General features: G+C 34.3%; 1 protein-coding gene across 2 annotated transcripts in view; it reads left to right on the top strand.

The window, feature by feature from the left end:
* Positions 1–15,497, top strand: part of Atg7 (Autophagy-related 7) — a 32,990-nt gene extending 17,493 nt beyond the window's left edge. For both annotated transcript variants that reach the window (XM_069818494.1, XM_069818497.1), the window contains 5 exons: positions 1,333–1,494; positions 2,725–2,840; positions 3,129–3,294; positions 5,970–6,089; positions 9,192–15,497. In XM_069818494.1, the coding sequence (XP_069674595.1) occupies positions 1,333–1,494; positions 2,725–2,840; positions 3,129–3,294; positions 5,970–6,089; positions 9,192–9,233 (606 nt within the window). In that variant the 3' untranslated portion in view covers positions 9,234–15,497. The remainder of the gene's footprint in view (positions 1–1,332; positions 1,495–2,724; positions 2,841–3,128; positions 3,295–5,969; positions 6,090–9,191) is intronic.
* The last annotated feature ends 6,746 nt before the right edge of the window (positions 15,498–22,243 follow it).

Genomic DNA, 22,243 nt, shown 5'->3' with positions numbered 1-22,243 from the left:
AAACTGTAGCATTTCAGATATTTTCTCATTTTTCGAAATGTAAATGAAAGTATTGCATTGCTATCAAAAAATAAAATTACTTGGAAATATATTCGGAAACAACTTTTTATCATTTCTGATATTTGAAAAGGTGTTGTCTGTCTGTCTGTCTGTCTGTCTGTGCACGAAATTTTTTCCTAAACTATTGTACAGATTCTGTTCATACCCAATATCTGTGAGTCATTTCATAGTAAAATTCCAGAAGCTATACCTATTAAAAAACGTTTCACTTCTAGAAATAATCATCCAAAATAATGGAAAATCTCAATTATTAAGGATAAAAAAAATTGAGGTTTGAATCGTTGACGGCAACAGCACTTCTTGATATGTTGGGAGAAATTGAATCAAGGTGAGCAACCATTCTTTTTTGTGAACCACGTCACTGAAATAATTATGAGAATAAATTATTTATAATTATTACTGGCCAGAGCAAATGCTGTTATAATAAATATTTTTACTAAATGTTGTATGATTCATTTCCCATTTGTGCACTATGTAGATACACACTAGTTATACGTAGTTTAAAGTTACCTTTTAATGAATATATGTACATGAACAGAGTTATGCAACAACAGACCAACCAAAAATTTTGTAAAATTAGATTTTGGCGTCATCTGCAGGCAAATAGTTGAAACTATCTTTAAAAAATACCTGAACACATGGTTCCTTATTTTCCAGGGGCGTATTTTGCGGGCTACTGGGGCTACCGGTGGTAGCCCAAGGAAATTACAAAAGAAAAAGTTTATAATATAACATAATGTAATAATTTTGTATTATTAGTTTTACCATAGTAATTAAAATTAAAGTAATTGTTAGATATATTTTGTGTAATAATAGGGTCAGCGGTAGCCCAAACCCTTTAACCAGTATACGCCACTGTTATTTTCCACTCTCACCATTGAGTTTTATTTCTTGGTCATTTGCATTTCGTCTATTTTGTATTCTGCGACAACAGACCAACACATAGTTTGTTATTATTTCTAAGTTTACATCGTATTTATTATAATGGTAAAAATGTCTCGTTTGATATTGAAATTATGGCCGACATATTAGCTAAAAATGGCTAATAAAGACGCCCAGATAACCCAAAGAACGAAACAATAAATACCTTATTTTACAGCTAAATTAAACATCAAAAATGTTATCAAAGGAATATTTTTGGTAGTTTATATCGTTCAACTCTGTAAAATGAGAAACTATAATATGCAGTTCACATTTAAATGGAAGTGTAATACAAACTATACAAACAATATTTATATTTGAAAGAAAACATATAACCTGTTCTGATTATAGCTCGTAATGAATGCAGCCTTGGGATTTGATACATACCTCGTGATGCGACATGGTGTGAAATCTGACGACACTGTCAACTCTACTCCTGATTGTTCTGACAAGTCAATTCCTGGACATAAATTGGGATGTTATTTTTGTAATGATGTTACTGCGCCAGGGAATGTAAGTGTACATTTCATTTTGTTATATTAATTTGAATTTTACACAGTTTGTCTTGTGTAAAAAAAAAAAAAAAAAAAAAACTAGTCTTTGTACTGTACTTCCTTTTAAGGGGGCACAGTTGTAAAAATATAGAGTTGTATTCAAATTCTTACAACTTCCAAAGTTTTAGAGATAGGTTCTTCAAACTTGGTATGTTTACTAAAAACGGCTTATTTTATTTTCCTTAATTTTTTCATAATTTTAAGAAAGGGAATTTCATATCTTACCAGAGTACCTAATGTAGAATAATGACTTTCATTTCCACCCAAATTTTCTGAAAACTACAGTTTATATCAATCTGATATTTTTCACAGCTATTTTGAACACCATAGCAATGATTATATTGGTTCTGTTTTTTTTATTTGATTTTATAAAAATAAATAAAATATGTCTTTCTTGGAATGAAAAAAAAAATTACATGTATTTTACAATACCAAAACCATACCGTAGCTTATTATTAAATTTTGAAAGCGACATTATGTTCATTACTGTCTAAAATAGCTGTATATAAAATTTCATTGTCCTACAATAAATAGCTGCTGAGAAATATGGGTTCAATGAATTGAAAATGTAAGATACCGAGACGGTTGACTAAAGATGCAAACTCCCTTCTAATAGAAGTGCGTGGCTGCTGGCATTTAAATTGTTAAGAGCACTTAGTCATAATACTATCAGAATATTTTGGAACATGATAAGCAACACCCTTTACTATTTTTTAAGATCATAACAATTTTTTTTTATTTATTTGGTTATGTCATTTTCCTCCCTTAAAACTGCCTGCTACCTTGAAATGAATTCTGTCAGAACTGTTTTCTTATTCTTTGTTTTTCACATTATTAGTAAATCATTTCTTGTATTTTTTTAATTAATTGTTTCAGACCGATTTCATGTATGCTTTCCTTTGTATGAAAATTCATCTAGATCTAGTCTTCTCTTTAGTCATAAATGAAATTGATACAGTTATTATCTTCATTGATAAGATACTGTCTTAAAATTTATAATTATTTATTGCATTGGAAAATGTGTGCATTGAAGAATTATTGCTATAACACAGTGTGGTAGTACATTGCCTACAGTAGAGTATATGACTAGCAAATCAGCCCACGTGCATAATATTTCTCCGCATTTAGTGTAAGAAAATTATATTAATAATTTACATTTGCTGATTAGATTGTTTATATTCATTCACAGTCTCAGAGAGACAGAACACTCGACCAACAGTGCACAGTTACTAGGCCAGGTATTTCCTCAATAGCTGGTGCTCTTACAGTAGAACTGATGGTGTCTCTTCTACAACACCCACTCAAGTAAGATGAATGCATACTTTAATTAATGTGTACAGTAAATATTGTCTCGTATTAATTTCTGGATTCAGTTGTCGCAAGTTCAAATGCTGCCATGGGCAATAGAGTTAAAAATAAAATGTACATATTCTTCCAGTAGGGAGGTGAAGTTGGGGATTCTGTATTCTAACTGTACTTCTCCTTTGTTCCTACTTCACATTAAAACTTACAACCATATGAAGAATAAACATCAGCAATTGACATTTTTATGGTTCTTCAGTCGATATTTTAATTTGTTTCTCCCTCTTACAGGGGTTATGCACCTGCTAACTGTGTAGAAGAGCCTTTTAGTGAAGCTAGTGACGAAGGAAGTCCTCTTGGTTTGGTACCTCATTCGATTCGTGGTTTTCTTGCGCAATTCCAACAAGTACTACCAGCTAGTCACATGTTTTCTCGATGTATTGCTTGTTCAGATAAGGTATGATTACTACTGTTAAATTTATATGTATTACTAAACCTAAATGTCTTAATTTAGATTTGAGTTCTTAATATGAGTTTCATCATTAAATAAAAATAAAAATATATCTCCTTTACACACCATGAAGGTGCGTGGGGCAGGACAGTTTGGAGATAGAGCTCTGTGCTTTTGCGGCCTCAACACTAGAATGAAGTGGTGTGGTCAGCACCACTCTCCTACTGCCTTTTACTCCTAGAAAAGATTTATTACTTAATTTGACAGAAGGCTAAGTAGATTCCAGGGCCATTCTAAAACTTTGGCTATACAGGAAAATTCCTACCACTGCTTCATCAAGATATAAATTTTTCTTTATATATTTTTTTTGCTAATGGCGTGTACTTGACTGTTCGTTATTCACCTATATGAAGCCAATTTACCGACAGAGTCATTGCCCAGAATATGCCATAGAAGGCTGATCTACGTTATACTCACCATGATGTGAGATGATGTTATCTTTTCAAAGTAATTCATGCAAAGTGTTCAAATTCAAAAATTTTGTCTGAGAAAGTTCAAGATTTAAGTTATAATTTTCATTTCTCTGAAACGAATAGGTTTTAGAGATATGCAATCCATGCCATTTCATTTGATTTCTGCAATATATTTTTAAAAAAATTCAAGTAAATTTTTACAGAAGTTTTAAAGTACATTGGCGTTTCCTGCTCGACAGTGTAATATAAATTGCCATCCACAGATGGCATGGTAAAAACCATTCTTTTTTTGTTCATTCATTCATTCATTCATTCATTCATTCATTCATTCATTCATTCATTCATTCATTCATTCATTCATTCATTCATTCATTCATAGTGTTCTGCCCAAGGACAGGTCTTTCCTGCAAACCCAGCATTCTACAGTCTTTCCTATTTTCTGCCTTCCTCTTTGTCTCCACATAATGATCCCTATATCTTAATTTTGTCTATCATCTGATATCTTCTGCTTCGAAGTCTTCTCCTTCCAGTGCATCCTTCAACCAGTGACCCAGCCAATTTCTTTTCCTCTTTCTGATTAGTTTCAGCATCATTCTCTCTTCATCCACTCTTTCCAACACAGCTTCGTTTCTTATGCTGTCTGTCCATTTCACACACTCCATCCTTCTCCAAATCAACATTTCAAATGCTTCTATTCACTTCTCTTCACTTCGTCGTAATGTCCATGTTTCTGTCCCATACAATGCTACACTCAACACAAAGCACTTCACTAGTCTCTTCCTTAGTTCTTTCTCCAGAGTCCGCAGAAGATGCTCCTTTTTCTATTAAAATCTTCCTTTGCCATTGCTATTCTCCTTTTGACTTCTAGGCAGCAGCTCATGTTACTGCTTATAGTACACCCCATGTATTTGAAGCTGTCCACTTGCTCTACTGCCTCATTTAGAATTCTCAAGTTTACCATCTTTACTTTTTTTTCTATGACCATGGTCTTCGTCTTGTTGGCATTTATCTTCATTCCATACTACTCACAGTTGTCATTTAGCTTCAATAGCATATCCCTTGGTATCATCTCCTCTTCTGTTAACAACGCCATATCATCAGCAAATCTGATGCACTTTATTCTTCTTTCTCCTACTATCACTCCTCCCATGTTCTGAAAACAATTCTTCACTAAATCCTTCTAGTAGATGTTGAACAGGGTAGTGATAAAGGGCATCCTTGTCTTACTCCGTTCCCTATTTCACTTCCGTCTGACATTTTTTCTCCTGTCCTGACTTTGACTCATTGTTTCATATAAAGATTACTGAACAGCTTCCTTTCTTTTTGCGTGAAGTGAAAAAAAAAAATTGTACTTTTCTGCAGTACAGGTATCACAATTGTATTAATAAAAAATCGAATTACAACAAATAAGCAGAAAACATATTACAAAGTAAGTAATATGAACCAATAAAGAAAAAATTCTCTTAAAACAATAAAAATAAAGTGCCTAAATAAAGGATTATCGTGATAGGATAAATAAAGTAATCTAAAATTATCTTTATTACATCTAACAGAATTAAACTATTATATCTCTGTATGATTCAAATGGTGGAAGAGTATGTCATATGAAGGGTATACGGGAATAACGATCAAGGTCCATTTTAGAAAGTTTCGAGAAAAACGAATTTCAAAGTTTAAGCACTTAATACTTTGTTATGTGTGTATTTAATAGAAATTGACGTAGTGGAATGTCAAGAACGATGATTTCTTATTACTAGCTAGACCACATGATAGTACTTCTTTTCCACTATAAGATAGCATTATTAACTCAATTTCGATTTGTTATGGACCTTGATCGTTTTTTCCGTGTACCCTTCATATGGCAAGGATAATCTGTCCTTGTAAAATGTTAATTGCCTAATTGTAACTTGGCATAATAACACCTGATGCCTTTACTGTCACAAGTCTTGAGGAATTACCAAATAACGGGCATATATCTTTTTTCCATAACATGGTCTTAATATCGAAAATCTATATAATTCAATTTAACTGTAAATTACTTAGCTCATATTTTCAAAAATAATTTTCAGGTTATTTTCCTTTATGACATTCTTATTACTTATACATTGTATTTATCATGTTTTCTTGAGGTTTTTCCTAATAATCCATACATCTAATTGTAACTTCAGTTACATATCTAATAAAAATACATTTGTTTTTGCTCCACAGGTGCTTCATGAATATGAGACTCGCGGATTTGAGTTTCTGTTGCAAGCATTTAATACCCCTGATTACTTAGAGGATATAACGGGACTTACACAGTTGCATAAAGAAACAGAAAATGCAGAGGTACAGTACATTTGAATATACTGATTCTAGGAATTTTTTATGTGTACAATGACTCTCTAAATATATTTACCTGAATTCTGTCCAGTCATCGTAGATTCATTTGTATGTAATTATGGAGGAAAAAGTATATGTGATATGAATTTTTTCCTAATAAGGCTTCCGTGTCATTCTTTTTCTACTGTTGCTCCAATGTCGTTATGTCACTTCCACCACTGTGGAGTAACGGTTAGCACGTCTGATCGTGAAACTAGCAGGTCTGGATTCAAATCCTGATCAGGACAAGTTACCTGGTTGAGGTTTTTCTGAGGTTTTCCCTCAACTCATTACGAGCAAATGCTGGGTAACTTTTGGCGCTAGACCCTGGACTCATCTCGCTAGCATTATCACCTTCATCTCACTCATATGCTAGATAACCATAGCAGTTGATAAAGTGTCGTAAAATAGCCAACAAAAAAGTCATTATCTCGTTGAATCTCAGTGCCTGTATAGTTTAAAAGGAATGTTAGAACAAGAATTACAATGTACATGAATGTTATGCTTTGATGAAAATAGTTCTCTCTAGTGTTTGTTGTGTATGCGTCAACTTCATTCGAAGGAATTCAGTGTAGTCTCTATTTACTACCATAACAAAAAGTAGGGATTTTCAATTTTTCATATGAAAAGTAGGGATTTTTTGCACACTGTGAAATAAAGTTACTTCATCACATGTTTGCCTTTGTAAAGACAATGATATATTTTTATTATGACAGTAAAATAATGTTTTTCTTCTGGAATATGAGTACTTTTTATGGTGATACATTAAATTTTGCCAAGCTGTGTATACATCTTGTTTGTGGCACGGACTTCTTTACGCTGGTGGCTGAGAATCCTTCCACTTGTGCAAAAAAAAATCCACTTTACATACAAATTGCATAAATACCATATTTACTCGCATAATTGACATCACTACATAATGTAAGCACCCCAATTGATATAAATGTTTAGCACATCAACGCCATATTGTACTTTTGTTCCAAGGAAAATACTAGTATTTTACAAAAACACTCGTAGAAAGTACGAGTGTTTTCCCTGGACCAAAAATATAATTTGGCTTTGCTACCAATTGGCGGTGATGTGCTGAATATTTCCATCCAATTTTCCCAGGAAAATTAAAAAAAAAGGGGGGTCTCATAATGTAGCATCTCATCTCCAAAAAATGAGATCTTGTAAAGTCAAAGGAGCTAAGTGTCAAAATTGGGTTTTTGAGAAAATCAATAAAAACTGTTTCATGTTATAGAATTTAAATGTACAAGTGCGATCTCTTAGTGTCTTTTGGACTGCTAGGACCAAGTTATACACATAACTTCTTTAGTTATGCATTGGCGCTCGTACATAGCTCATGTACACATATTTTTTAACATTTTGGCACATAGCTCCTTTAGTTTTACAAAGCCTCAAATATCTTAGATCATATAAAATCGTAATATTCGATGCACTTCATACATTTAATTAAAAAATGTTTAGACAATAATGAGTTAATTTATTTTAGGTTATGCTGTATAAATATAGTTTTGCTTCATTTCGTATGTTAGGCATGTTGCATTATTGGTAACAGTTTTGCTTCATTTTGCACTTTCCGTTATTTGTAACTGCTTAGCTATATGTACAGCTGCTAGCTATTGTTTGTTATATTGTATATCGATTGGAGACCTGAAAGTTGCTGTACTATCAATACTTTTCAATGTTACTCAAACGTCGAAATCAGCCCAGATTATGGTGAGAATTATGCAAATCTGGCTTTCAGGTAGTAGCTCCCTGTAAAGCAGGTTTGAATAATTTCAAGGAAAAATTGTTCCGAGGCCGGGTATCGACGTTAACATAAAGTCACAATTTAAGTCACACAGCATTTGTCTGCACTCATAGTTGAGTTCTGGCGTCTTGTCAGCTCATTTGAGTTGTGTGGATATAAAGGAAAAATTGTGACGGTGTCGTGTATAGTTCCTGGGGTAGCTCAGTCGTAAAGCGTTCACACGCTAAGCGAAGGGTCCCGGGATCGATACCTGCCCCAGAACAATTTTTCCTTGAAATTACGGTGTAGAATGTCTGGTAGCTTTGATTTTTTTCCCTAAACTTTCTTTCTCGCATAAAATATCTACCCTGAATTCTTGTTCTAAAAATTTGAAAAAGAAACTGCGTTTTATGCTAGTAAATACAGTAACTCTTATTTGATATTCAAGTCTTTTTAATTTAAAATAATCATTTTAATTAATTTAATCTCAGAAGTAAATTAAAGAAATTTGAATGTGTAAAATTTAGTGCTATAGCTCAAGTATGTAACTAAGCCTCATCATCATCGTCGTCGTTGTCATCAACATCTACATCATGGATTAGGGGCAGGTTTAGTGGCCTGTTCCAGTTACCAGATTAGTCAAAGGGTTATCACTCCAATGTTTTGAGGGACATCATTGTCTTTGTTTATGGTTTGGTTTGTAGTTCAATGTCCATTTTGGAAATCTTGTTACTGTCATTTTTTGTATGTGTTCAAACCATTTCTGTCGATACATTTGAATTAATTAATTCCTATTATTTGTAGTTCTTCTCCTTATATTTTCTTTTTTATCGTTTATGGTCCATCAGTTTGTAATCTGGCACTGATCTAAAAAATCGCATCTCCACCCCATGTAGTCTTCCCTCCTGTCCTGTTTTATTGTCCAGCATTCTGAACCATGAACTAGAATCAGCACAGCTGCCACTTTATAAAACTTTAGCGTTGTTTCTTTCTGGTATTTCCCCATTAATGTGCGTTGTATTGTTCCACAGAAGTGTTTGAATTTCTTTTTTGTTTACATCTAAGTCTGTTTCATGTCCCACACTGCAGCCTAAATAGTTAAAGTTATTCAAGCTAAGACTCTATTGTATTAATTTATGAGAAAATAATGTTACAAAATCATGAAATTGCAAGATATTAGAATATAATGTCGTGTTCAGCAGTTACAGAAATTCCTGTAAACTTCATATCACAACTACCACCACCAAAACTACTACTATTACTTTTTCCCAGACTGCAAACACGTAAATTCCCTTTAACGAGATTTTTCTATGACAATTATCTTTTTCTTCTAGGTATGGGAGCTTAGTGACTCAGAAAGCTACGAAATGGAATGAAACTACATTTTAAGAACTTCAGAGGAAGATCTATTGTTGCTTGCACAGTATTTAATAACAGTAACAGCTGCTAAATTTCTCTATGGTATATACGAATATATAAAGAATTTTACAAATTTTTATGTATGCTTCATTCTGGCTCCATAGTCACGAAGAAGAGTATCTGTAAGCATTACTTTGAAGGATGATAAAAGTAAACCATGCATCTATTCTAAATGAAGTAATGTAAAACACCATTCTGTGAGCACATTTGCCAACACACATTTTAGCACCTATGCTGCATTATATAAAGTATGTACAAGAAGTTAGCAGCTTTTATATGTTTTGAACTTGTAGAAACAAATGTGGATCTGCACATTAATGTATATGTGTAGCAACTGACGAATTTGCTTTATATCTTCATTTTGCAAACATGATAATCATGCATATTGCGAAATTGATAAACACTACTTCTTATTGCATACATTGGCAACTCCAGGAATGAACTGGGTGGGCTTTAGTCATCCCGAAATTTTATATAATCCATAAAAATACCATGGAGGAAATTCAGTCGAAATTTGCAATTTAAAAATCTAGACCAGTGGTTTCCAACCTGTAGTCCGCGAACTTCTGGTGGTCCTCAAGTGATTTGGAAGGAGTCCACGGAAGCAAGGTATGTTTTCAAGCAGTGTTTTAATTAAGTATAACTTTATCATGTTCTCTGATTTCTCTTAGTTTTTTGGAATATTTTTGCTGATCTCAGAATTTTGAGACACAGAGTTTAACAGGAATGAGATTGCCTGAGGAAATTATCTGGCTTGCAAGCCTATCTGTCTGATAATTCTCTAAATTCCAATCTTCAAAGTCCAGCTTAAAGAGAGTTTACAGTTCAGAATAAGATTGAAGCAACGATAAAGCAATTAAACTTGTGGACTCACTGAGTTGTCAATCGGTGATTCTATTCATTTCCTACTCTCAGTGGCCTTCTAGTAACAAATGATAATGCACTCTTGTCGATATCATTATAAATTTAAAAAACACGTTGATTCATTAACATAAAAATTTTGAGATTATTTTTATTTCTGCAATGGAAAAAACAGTTTAGTGAAAAACCTCTTCCTTTATGGTGACAAAAAATAGTTTGTCCCTAAAAGAGGAAAAGGAGATGTTAGAATTGTGTTTCCTGCAATTCTGTTGCAAACTTCGTTGTATGTACACCCCATATCCCAATGTTTCCCAAATTGCAACTAAAACACTTAAAGTAATTTGCATCAACGTACAGCACATGTATGATTGTATATTTTCTGGTCCAGTCTTCTTGAAGAACAAACAGAATAAACAATGCTGAACCAGATTTGCGACTCTAGTCAGATCTAGTCAGACCTCGCAAAAATAAGAGCTGCAAGGCAACATCAACAATTCAAATGGAAACATTATTGTTAGGCTAAAAATCTGATTTCATTTTCCACAGCAAAGACATGATAGTACGTAAAATAACTTTTTTTAAGTTATATTAAGAAGCTAAAATTAAAATTTAGCCTAATATCGCTACCTACTTATTACAGATGATTAATTCAATATATCATGTAAATATTTATTTAGCGAATTTGTTTATAGGTCTAAATTATGCAAAAAATTAGGGGGTCCGCCAAAATGAAATATAAGCTTTAAGGGATCCATGGCACTCAGAAGGTTGGAAACCACTGAGCTAGACTTTTTAATAATAATTGAAATTGTCATCTTTATAATTCTTTTGTGGATGTATAGTAGAGTACAATATGCTATACAAGTATGATGAGCAGTCACAAAGAAAAAGCCGTGCTAAATACGTGCTGACAATAAATTATGCTACAGGGACATGTACATATACAGCAGAAAAAGAACTCGGAAATTTTAAGCTCGATACAAGGAGGAGCAAGCATCTTGCCACAGCCACTCTAAGCCCTGAAAAAGCAGGAATGACTAACGCCTATTTGATGGAAAACCAGAGGGGCTCAGAGGCATTTTAATTTCTCTTAATAAAAAATACACAGGAAATATTAGAGTGATGTAAATATTGATTTCGTGATTTTTTATTGAAATAAGTTTTCAGCATCCCTGAAGATATGTCACTTCGTCTAGGAAGTATGTAGATGAACCATGACAAATTGTACCCCAGTAACATGAGAGAGCTTGAAATCCTTATGCCAAAATTGCCAACGAAATGGTAATTTACTCAGAATCGGTTCTAAGGGTTTTCTTAATTTAGTTATTGCACAAGAAATGTTTTGTTTAGAGTAAATTATAGATTTGTTGTTGTTAACCATTGCTGAATTCTTGGTAATAAAGCTATTAACTTTCTTGCTCTCCAATATAAGAGAGTGATACAGCAAAAAGTGTAACCTGCCATTTTAAGGTAGGCACCATATTTTAATGTTATGGCAGTTATATCACTTACACGCAACCCTCAAACTGTTTGAAGGATCTCACTGCCATTGGTTAGTGGATCCATATGATGTAGTCGGTCCCGCGCCGTGATGTCGTGGTTTAAGGCATCCTGTCTAGGACTCGCATTACGGAATGCACACTGGTTCGAGTCCTCATGGGGGAAGAAATTTTCTCATGAAATTTCGGCCAGTATATGGGACCAGTGCCCACCCAGCATCGTAATGCACTTGGGGAACTACGATAGGTAGCAAACTCTGGTTACGCAAACCAGCTATAATGGTTGGGGAGATCATCGTGCTAACCACACGATACCTCCATTCAGGTTGGATGATCATCCACCTCTGCTTTGGCATGTGACTGAGGCCAGCAGCCGGCTGGTCGGTCTTGACCCCTTGTGGGTTGTAGCGCCACGGTTATTATTATTATTATTATTATTATTATTATTATTATTATTATTATTATTATTATTATATGATCTAGTCAGGAGAATTGTCAGACAATTCTACTGACCTTATCCCCCTTTCACCACTTAGGGAACGCTTATGCATGCCATGGCAGGTGAGCAAGCTGAAATGAAATTTCCTCCATTTTTGGGGGAAAAGATATATCACTGTGACTTGGTCCCCAGGGCCTCCTTTGTTAAAAAGACCAGGTTGCACCACGGGAAGGTGGGGATGGGATTTGAGTAGAAGAGGTTATGAAATACACTTCACTACTTTTTGTAACCCATACATTTATTTACTTGCACTTGATTCTGGTTGGTACACAAGGTTTTTTTAAGTATCTAAATTGCTGCACCAGCAAATTTATGATAGACAGTTGGTGGGAGCTGGAAATATGTTAGCTGTTGAGGGTGCCAGTCCTCATCGTTATCATGTGTTGTAAGTACTTAGATAACGAATTAGGCAGGTAAAGAACTTCAGCAGTGAAAGTGATCTATAAGAATGCAATCATGAGTAGTTTGACAAATATTTTAAAGTAGTAATTATTTGAATTGCTGTCTAATATGCATGATGGTAAAATATGTAATTTAATGACACTCATTATTTGAAGTAGTAATGTTGTGGAAGATATTGTGCCTTTACCCAAGATCGAATCAATGCCTTTGTAATTCTAATGATTGAGCTCAGTCAGCTTCCATATACTATATGCAGTTACATTTAATTTTATTATACGACTTGGGTGAAATGATTGTGTAAACTATTGAATTAGTTACCTATTCTCGATGCTCTAATGTTTATTATGTTGGCTGTTAGAAATAAAGTTCACAGTGTGAAACCAAGGCAAGCATTCTGAGAGACGATAAAAATGTTTAGAATGGATTTCTTCAGAGGGGAAGTAAAGCCGAGAATTTCATATTCTATATTTTGGCACGTAAAATAAACTTAAGCCATAGTAATGAGAATTCTCCAAATTTCCCACTTTATAAATGTAGGTATGTCTCACTGTGGATTAACACCTCAATTGATACTACAAATGTCTCTGTAGGAAAACTTCTCATAAGACTACAACGAAGGTCTCTACTGGACAAAGTAACTTACTTACTTACTTACTTACAAATGGCTTTTAAGGAACCCGCAGGTTCATTGCCACCCTCACATAAGCCCACCATCAGTCCCTATCCTGTGCAATATTAATCCACTCTCTATCATCATATCCCATCTCCCTCAAATCCTATCAAGATGTGATCTGTTTGGTTGTGTGTCAATCCATCTGGAGAAGTCCAAGTATATTTATGTATATCCTTATGGGGGAATGTTGTACTTTTGACAATTAAAATTTATTGTCGCAAAGTTGACTAGTAGGGTGTATCGAAATTTTTTTTAAGAAATTAAAAACAGTGGGGGTCTGAAAAGTTGTCTTATGGGTTAATTATTGTCTCTACCAAATTTGGTGCTAGTACGAAAATTTCTAGCCGGGGTGCTTTAGCTTTAAAGTTTAAGAATTTTATCATAAATCTATATTTAAATAACTTCGCAGGTCTTTGCTTGCTACAGACTGTAATATTCGAATATTTTTTTTTTAATTTTCTGTTACTTTAAAAATGTTAATATTACTTAAGTACCCAGATAACTGAACAGAACTTTTAACAATATTTACAGACTGTAACAACCCATAACTCACCACAGGGAAGTGGCTGCTATCGAGTTCTTTCTTTCCATTGATGAGCAGAAAATATTAATGCTAGAACGGTTAAATTGATAGGCTGCAGTATATCCCAGATCACATATATAACAGATTGCTCATCTCTATGTTAAAATCGGTAGCACTTCGAAGAGAACAACTGCCAGGATCGCCACTTGTCCACCGTAAACAAACATGAGATGGCAGTACAGTCGCTAATGCAATTCAAATGGGAGTTATGACGTGACTCCATATGCAAAAACTAGACGGCAGTATAGTAAACCTGACAAAAGTTGTTACCGTCAAAGCCTATAAGGCCGAACAATCTGGGTATATATGATCTAGGAGTGTATCCAGGTAGTGGACAAGCCCTCAAAACTAAGTTGAGTCGTACCTTCATTCAAAGCTGAGCCCACTCAGCTTTGCAGTTCTGAAATCATTAAATTACTCTTCTTGAACAGATACTAAGCCTTGAAAGCTACTTAAGACATTTAATATTATTTTAATCAGAAAAAAAAACTTCAGAATGCCGCAGCTGAATGAAATTTCCTCAGGTCACTGTAGATCATTCGTGTAATAGTTAGGAGACATATAGTTTAATATGCAGTTGTATAACTATTGCTGGATTATATAGTGAAGAGAGACTTTTTTCTCTGTAATTTTAACTAAGACTGCTTGCATGTGAAAAGTAACAGCAAAATATTTCTCGAAAGATGACTGTCATTGTACACACTTATATGAATGCTGCATAAATGTAGTTCATGACATAATATTAAACAGGCCGACTACATAAGAAAAATGGATTAACTATTTATTTTTTATTTTAGAATATTCATAAATATCTTTGAACAAGGGAAATCATGGAATTATATTACTATCATAGTCTACAATTTTTTTTTTAATTTGAGAAAACATTTTTCCTACCAACGAAATCACACCACATCAAGCAGGGCATTGATATCTGCACGCAATATAAATTCTTAGAAAGAAATAAAACTGATGAGATTCAAAGCAGCTTTTTGCACATTAGATTTAAATAATGAAATTTATCTAAACTGAATCTAAATATGATACTGCCATACATTGTGATTTGCTGCCCTAGGCCCAATGTGTAAAGATACTGTATCTGGTAACACTAGTATCTCGATCTTACTAATGAATAGTTACGACATTTGTATTTGAAGAACAGTTGTTGAAAGTTCAAAAGTATTACATTCAGGGTAGACTTTTAAAGTATATTTCTAGATTATAAACTTTTAAAAATTGAAAATACAGATACATCTTAGTCTTACTATTACAGTTGAAAAATGATAAGTAGAGATGCACAAATTAGTGTTTACAGTATTTAACAATAGTGCCAATGTATCAGTAATGTTACTTTGACTCTAACACTGGAACTATATCTGGGGAAGAAACTCCTCAATTGCTCATGTTTTACAGTGTCTTACATTGTTGCTACACATTAAAAAAATTAAATCTAAAATTATAATTGTTTTGTTGAATAATGTTTAAACATATTTTAGACATAACTTATTTGACAATCTCTTAATGAAAGGATATATAGTATTAGCTACCTAAGTTCTTACAATTGAAAGAATTTATGTGAAGATTTCAGTGAGAGTTAATATGTAGAATATATATTTGGAGTTATCAGTTATCTGAAGTAATTGTAAGATACATTATATCTTTGTTTCCATGAAACAATATATGTAATAAAAACACTTGCAGAAGTTATGTCAATTTTTTTAATATGGGTATTATTTGTACAAACAATTTTAAAATGCCTTACCAATATTATGACGTAATAGCAGTGGATATAGAAGTATGCAGTGTATGTTATATTGCATGAAAACTGTTAGAATATCTTCTAGTTAAGAAAAATTTACTTATTTCATGTTCAGGTATCAAATTTCCATAAGTCTGTTTTTTTTCTCTTCTTTGTATATTTGTACATACCAAAAGCCATGAGTTTCGAAGTTTTTCAGTTTGTCACTCAAGATGTGCTGAGTACATACCAGTGTTCTTTTTCTGCTACGTTGATTTTTATGAAATAGGCATCAATAAATTTATCGTATCTATTTTTTAATGTAGTAAATCTTAGTGTACATTATTTTTACTTCTAACCAAATTTCTATACACGCAAGTCCTTGGAGCTTGCTTTGCTTGACAGCAAAAAAGACCAGAAAGGTGCATGTTCAACTAATAATCATGTAATTAATTTTTAGTCTTAAGGCGTTGGGTAGGGCCTACAGCTTACAGCAGTAAATTTTTGGAAATATTCAACATTTTTTTCCTCCATTTCTGTATCTTGTACAATAATGAAAATTGGTAGTGTAAAACACTGTCCTTCCGCTATTTGAAAAAAACATTTTTACGATTTAAAATTCTCCCCCCCCCCCCCCCCCCCCAAAGTTCAAAATGTTGGCAGTTCACTGTGCAGTAATGAAGCATTTCCCTCATAACTCAAAAACTATCAACATTCTATGATGAAATTTGTTATGTGTATTTATGCATGTCATATCTACAATATGATGCAAAATAACTTCCCTACCTTTGATAGACTGTCTGATAAAAAATAAATTCATTTTGGTCAAATATCAGTATTTTCTTCTAACACAAAATAAAAAAAAATTATTTATTAAGGAATGTAGTTGAAAGAGCATGATATTGTAAACATGAGTTTCAGCAATAAAATAAAAAGAGAGAGAACATGAAAGAGTTAACACGTTTATGAGTTATGAAGGGGAACGCTTCATCACTGCACAGTGAACTGTCACCATTATGAATTTTGAAAAAAAAAAATATATATATAAATAATTTTTTTAGTGGTAAAAATATTTTTTTCATATAGCAGAAGGACAGTGTTTTACATGTACCAATTTTCATTATTGTACAAGATACAGTAATGGAGGAAAAAAAAATGTTGAATATTTCCAAACATTTTACTGCTGTAAGCTGTGCCTAGCCCCATAAGGGATTTAAGACAAAATGTGTATAGTGGTATGCCAGTAAACTTCTTCTTGATATATGTTACTGTTTTGAAGCACACAAACTCTTTCATTAAGATTCTCTGTATATTTCTGCTGGTGTTCTTCAGAACTTTTGGTTTGTTAATATTTTGGTGAAGTCTTCTTTATATATGTGCGGAGTTAATTTAATTCTTTAATTTGTTTCTTTGTTTCAATTTCACGAACTTCGCAAAGTGAACTGTGTGTGTTCTGTGAAGTTATTCTATTACTATATGACTTATTCTTACTCTTGCTACAACTTGTTTTATTTTCTTATTTTATGAAATGTGAGTACATCTTTTAATTCATTGGAGTTATTTTTAAATTCGTTGATGCTCGTCAGACTTATCATATCCCAAAGCTGATGTTTTTGATAGATTATAGATGCGAGGTTTGTGATTGCTTGCCCTATGTAACACTAGCAGACTACTGCAGACGATAGAGGCGCGTTAGTGATGATGATAATATGAAATAAACAATGTGTTCAAACGTTGATATGGATTATTTTGTCAAAAAGTTAAAATTGTTCATCGAAATTAGAAATGGCTTATGAAACCAAAGACTATGTATTTTTATTTAATTTGGTTAGAAGCAGAAAGGTCTACTATTTGGGGTCAGTAAGTATGTCTAATTGCAAAACTTGCGGACCTGGGCTCGAATCCTAGTTGGGACATGTTACCGGTACCTGATTTAAGCCTTTTCTGGGTTTTCCTCTACCCTTCAAATAAACACTAGGTAAGAATAATTTTAAGGAAATTCCAGGGCTGGGTGTCGATTCTGGGACCCTTCACTTAGCGCATGAATGCTCTCCCGACTGAGCTACCCCAGGAACTAGACACGACACAATTTAAGTCACACAGAATTTGTCTGTACTCAAAGTTGGGCTCTGGCATCTTGTCAGCCGATTTGAGTTGTGTGGATATAAAGGAAAAATTGTGATGGTGTCGTGTTTAGTTTCTAGGGTACCTCAGTCGGGAGAGCATTTGTGCGCTAAGCAAAGGGTCCTGGGATCGATACCCGGCCCCGGAACAATTTTTCCTTGAAATTATTCAAACCTGCTTTACAGGGAGCTACTACCTGGAACTCAGATTTGCAAAACACTAGGTAACTTTCGGCATTTGGTCCCCAGGCTCATTTCACTGATGTCATCGTAGTCATCATCAAAAAATTAATTAATTGAAACAGATGAAGTGAGCAGCTGTACTGACGACCCAAATTACATTATATCTGACTCTGAAAATGAAAATTCATTGGAAGGGTTAAGATTACTTTTATTTCTCATTATAAAGATAACATTGAGGATGACACCTTCTTGCCTCAAAATTCAGTGTTATAAAAGATATATACATTTTTGAGCTGATATAGTTCTGTTTACTTAGATATTAATATTTAAGGTGTAACAATGCAATAATACCAATAGTTATTTATATAACTATTTTTCTTGACCAGAGCAACACTATAAATACTGGTAACAATACCAATTATTATTTTTATCTCACTGATTAAATTTTATTTTATTTTCTATACTTGAAAAATTCAAGACAAAAATGGTTACTTTATTAGTATTTCTGCACAACGCATTGATCAGGCCAGTATGTTCCCACAGTAGAAGTCCAGGACACATGCTGGTACTTTTCTGTTAGTGTGTGTTATTACTTGGTCAATACATCATGCGAAATTACAATTTAAATTAAATGAAACGAAACTAAGATTAGTGTAATTTAATACATGGTCGGTGCCAAATTAATACTCAGCATTTAAGATGTACCGGTAATGATTTCGCTTTTCTCTTTGTTGTTTTGATCACAGTTAATGAAAAAAATGTTTGAGGTCATTGTCATAATCTGCCAAGAGTATGGGGTGTTATTTGTTGATTCTGCAACAATGAAATGTTATGATGCATTGTTAGTATTGTAACTTTTAATACAAAAAAAGAATGTAATTTTATTGTTTCAATAATAGTCACTTTCTATAATTGAATGTAAACACTCCCGTCAACAATGGGATTCCCACTCCACACAGTAACACAGTATTCGTTATTGCACTCCACCGACGACAGTGACAATTTACTTGGATTATTGAGAACAACAATGTACTGTTAATCTTAACTAATGTTCACAAAGCACTATTTACAACACAGAACTGTCAGATCTCAGTTCACAGTTCGTTTGCCTTGGCTAGTTCTTCTAGCTCAGTTGCTCGAGTTCATAGTATCTCGAACCCCAGACCTTCAGAGACAGTCCACTGAACTTCGAACTCAGGTCCCCCAACTGCGATCCACTGCACTCAAACTCAGGACTTCGGACGCTCACACAGCTGCGGACACACTCAAGTCGAACTCCGGTCTCGAAGCTGGCTTCACTGCTACACAAGACTGGCTTGCTGTCCAACGACTACAACAACACTGCTCAAGTTCACTCGCGTGTCGTAATTTATAACCAAACCATAGCTACGAGAATGTATGATGCTACAAATTTCCACGGATGTCCAGAAGATGGCACCTCCCGAATTCTCTGGATTTCTTCCCTCTCTGCTGCGGTCGCTCTCTCTCCTCTCCTCTCTACGCCACAGCACATGCCCCAGGAAGCAGATGCGTGCGCACTTCATTTGCCGCGATGAGCTACGGCCGACCTCGCCCTCCTTCTGCCGGTCGTGGGATCGTTTCCTGGCTGTCACATTATATTAATTATTTCAATTTGCGTGGTTTCAGTCTTGTGATTCATTGTGAGCACTTCGCTGTTGTTAATAGCCTAAAATCAACTTACAGAAGTAAGCTTTGGTTTGATTATATTGAAATACACTAAAGCAAAAAATTTAACATGTTTTGAAATCTGTATGGACTTCCAATTGTAAACTGTTCTCATTTCAGGAATGGAGAAAGGTCTTGATCTCACTCCAAAGGAAAAAATAAGAATATGCCTATCTCCTGCAGCACTGTGAATATATCTAACGAGAAATATTGCTGTGTCGGAAGGAAGAAATATAAATAATAACAATAAAAACCTGAAGAGTTACAATCAGATAGAAAAGGAAAATGTGGCCGAAAAGGAATAACAACTCTAAGAATGGATAGAGAAATTCGACGAAATACTTTGGAAAAGCAAAGAAAACCAAAAAGAGTAACCAAGAAGATTCTAGATAATAATGGAGTAGCAATTTCTACCAGAAATCTGCAGGAAGATTTAAGGAAATAGGGATATAATGTTGTCGACCTCTAAAGAAAGCAAGTTGACTGAAACAATCAAAGAGAAGGGATTGCAATGGAAAAGTATGAGGAATGGACACAGAGGGAGACTGGAATGAGGTATGCAATCATATGCATTTATTATTACTACTTACTGCTTGGGTTTCCGTTATAAAACAATGTGCGAAAAGTTTTAATGGGAAGAACAGATATTATGGGTTATGTTGCCAGTTACTAAGGTTAGTTCATAATTTAAATTTTGAGGACATAGGTTAGATGAGACCTGAGTGAATGTTTCCACATATCATTCTCATTTGTTTAATTTTGTTGTACAGTGACCTTATTTTTTATTTATTAAGTTAGATTAATATATTCAAATAATGGGTTTCCTTTTATCATTGTATGAAATAGATTGTTTACTGTATAATTTAATACTAAATATTAATCTTAATTTTACTTTTTTCTCTTCAGATGCTGGGAGAACCAAATCCAAAACCACTGAAAACATTTCTGGAGATGCAGCTAATGCTAGTAATAAAGTAAATTTAAGTTAATAGGATCTTTATTATGATACACAGTTAATTGACAGTAGACATAGTTAACAATGACAAAACCAAAATGAGTTGGTTATCAAGCCCCGGATCCTTAGGTTCGAATCTATTTTATTGCTATCTTGTTACTCTCAAAATGTCACTTTTCTTTTTCGTTTTATGTACTAGCGAATAACTTATTTTTATAGGACCTAAAATGACCTAATTAGTAGGTTAGAACCTAAAATGACCTATTTTGCTTGTTAAAACTTAAAAGATCTAATTCGTTGTATTTAATATTCATTCATTCATAGAGTTCTGCCCAGGTGCAGGTCTTTTACTGCAAACCCGAATTCTCCAGTCTTTCCTGTTTTCTGCCTTCCTCTTAGTCTCCGCATATGATCTATGTATCTTAATGTCGTCTATTATTTGATATCTTCTTCTGCCCTGAACTCTTCTCCCGTTCGCCATTCCTTCCAGTGCATCCTTCAGTAGGCAGTTTATTCTCAGCCAGTGACGCAACCAATTCCTTTTTCTTTTCTGATCAGTTTCAGCATTATTCTTTCTTCACTCACTCTTTCCAACACAGCTTCGTTTTTTATTCTGTCTGTCCATTTCACACACTTCATTCTTCTCCATATCCACATTTCAAGTGCTCCTAGTTGCCTCTCTTCACTTCGTCGTAATGTTCATGTTTCTGCCCCATACAGTGCTACAGTCCACACAAAGCACTTCACTAGTCTCTTCCTTAGTTCTTTTTTCCAGAGGTTTGCATAAGATGCTTTTTCTACTAAAAGCTTCCTTTCCCATTGATTTTGACTTCCTGGCAGCAGTTCATTTTACTAAGTTACCCAAGTTACCCAGCATTTGCTCATATTGGGTTGAGGGAAAACTCCGGAAAAAACCTCAACCAGGTAACTTGCCCCAACCGGGAATCGAACCCGGGCCACCTGGTTTCCCGGCCAGACGCACTAACCGATACTCTACAGGTGTAGACAATAATGGAATAAGACAGCCTGTTACAGTAAAACGGGGAGTGCTGCTACAGCATGTTACGGAACTTCGTCATCCCTAGACTAAGGAATCACGATATGAAAAACGTAATCTGCATGCAAGATGACTCTCAACCCCACATCTTTATCCCTGCAAAACAATTAATTACGCAGATGTTTGGCGATCGTGTCATCAGTATGCACTGTCCAACAATGTGGTCTCCGCGATCTCCAGATTTCAATCCGGCCAACTTTTGGTTGTGGGGCTACCTTAAAGAACTAGTTTTCCTGGCACATCCAACAACCCTACTGCAACTGAAAGATGCCATCTCGCAAGAAATTGTCAATATTCCAAGACGACATCTGCAAAAATGCTGTGCATGGTGTCGCAGACGGAATGCTGTACGTTGAACAAGAAAACGACGGACATCTTTCCAATGTTTTGTAAACCCCGTCGTTTGCCCAACACTGTTCCCCCCCCCCCACCTCAAATATATATATATATATATATATATATATATATATATATATATATATATATATAGAGGTTTAATGTTTGAACTGACTTTTGAAATATCCTATACATTACCGACTGCGTCCTCGCGACAAAACTCGCTCATAGTCATTCATATGTTCCTATGACCAACATTAACATGTAAAATATATCTCGCATTGTCACACCTCCTACAGCAGAGCTGTGAAGTGGTTTCTACTTTGCCTCCTAGATGGTGAAAGCAGTAACTTAAGGAAGGGCAAACTACATTTA

The sequence above is a fragment of the Periplaneta americana genome, chromosome 2 (genome assembly GCF_040183065.1).
Source record: "Periplaneta americana isolate PAMFEO1 chromosome 2, P.americana_PAMFEO1_priV1, whole genome shotgun sequence".
In the NCBI taxonomy this organism is placed as follows: domain Eukaryota; kingdom Metazoa; phylum Arthropoda; class Insecta; order Blattodea; family Blattidae; genus Periplaneta; species Periplaneta americana.
Note: the sequence above shows the minus strand (reverse complement) of the source record. Positions and strands in the feature narration are given on the sequence as shown.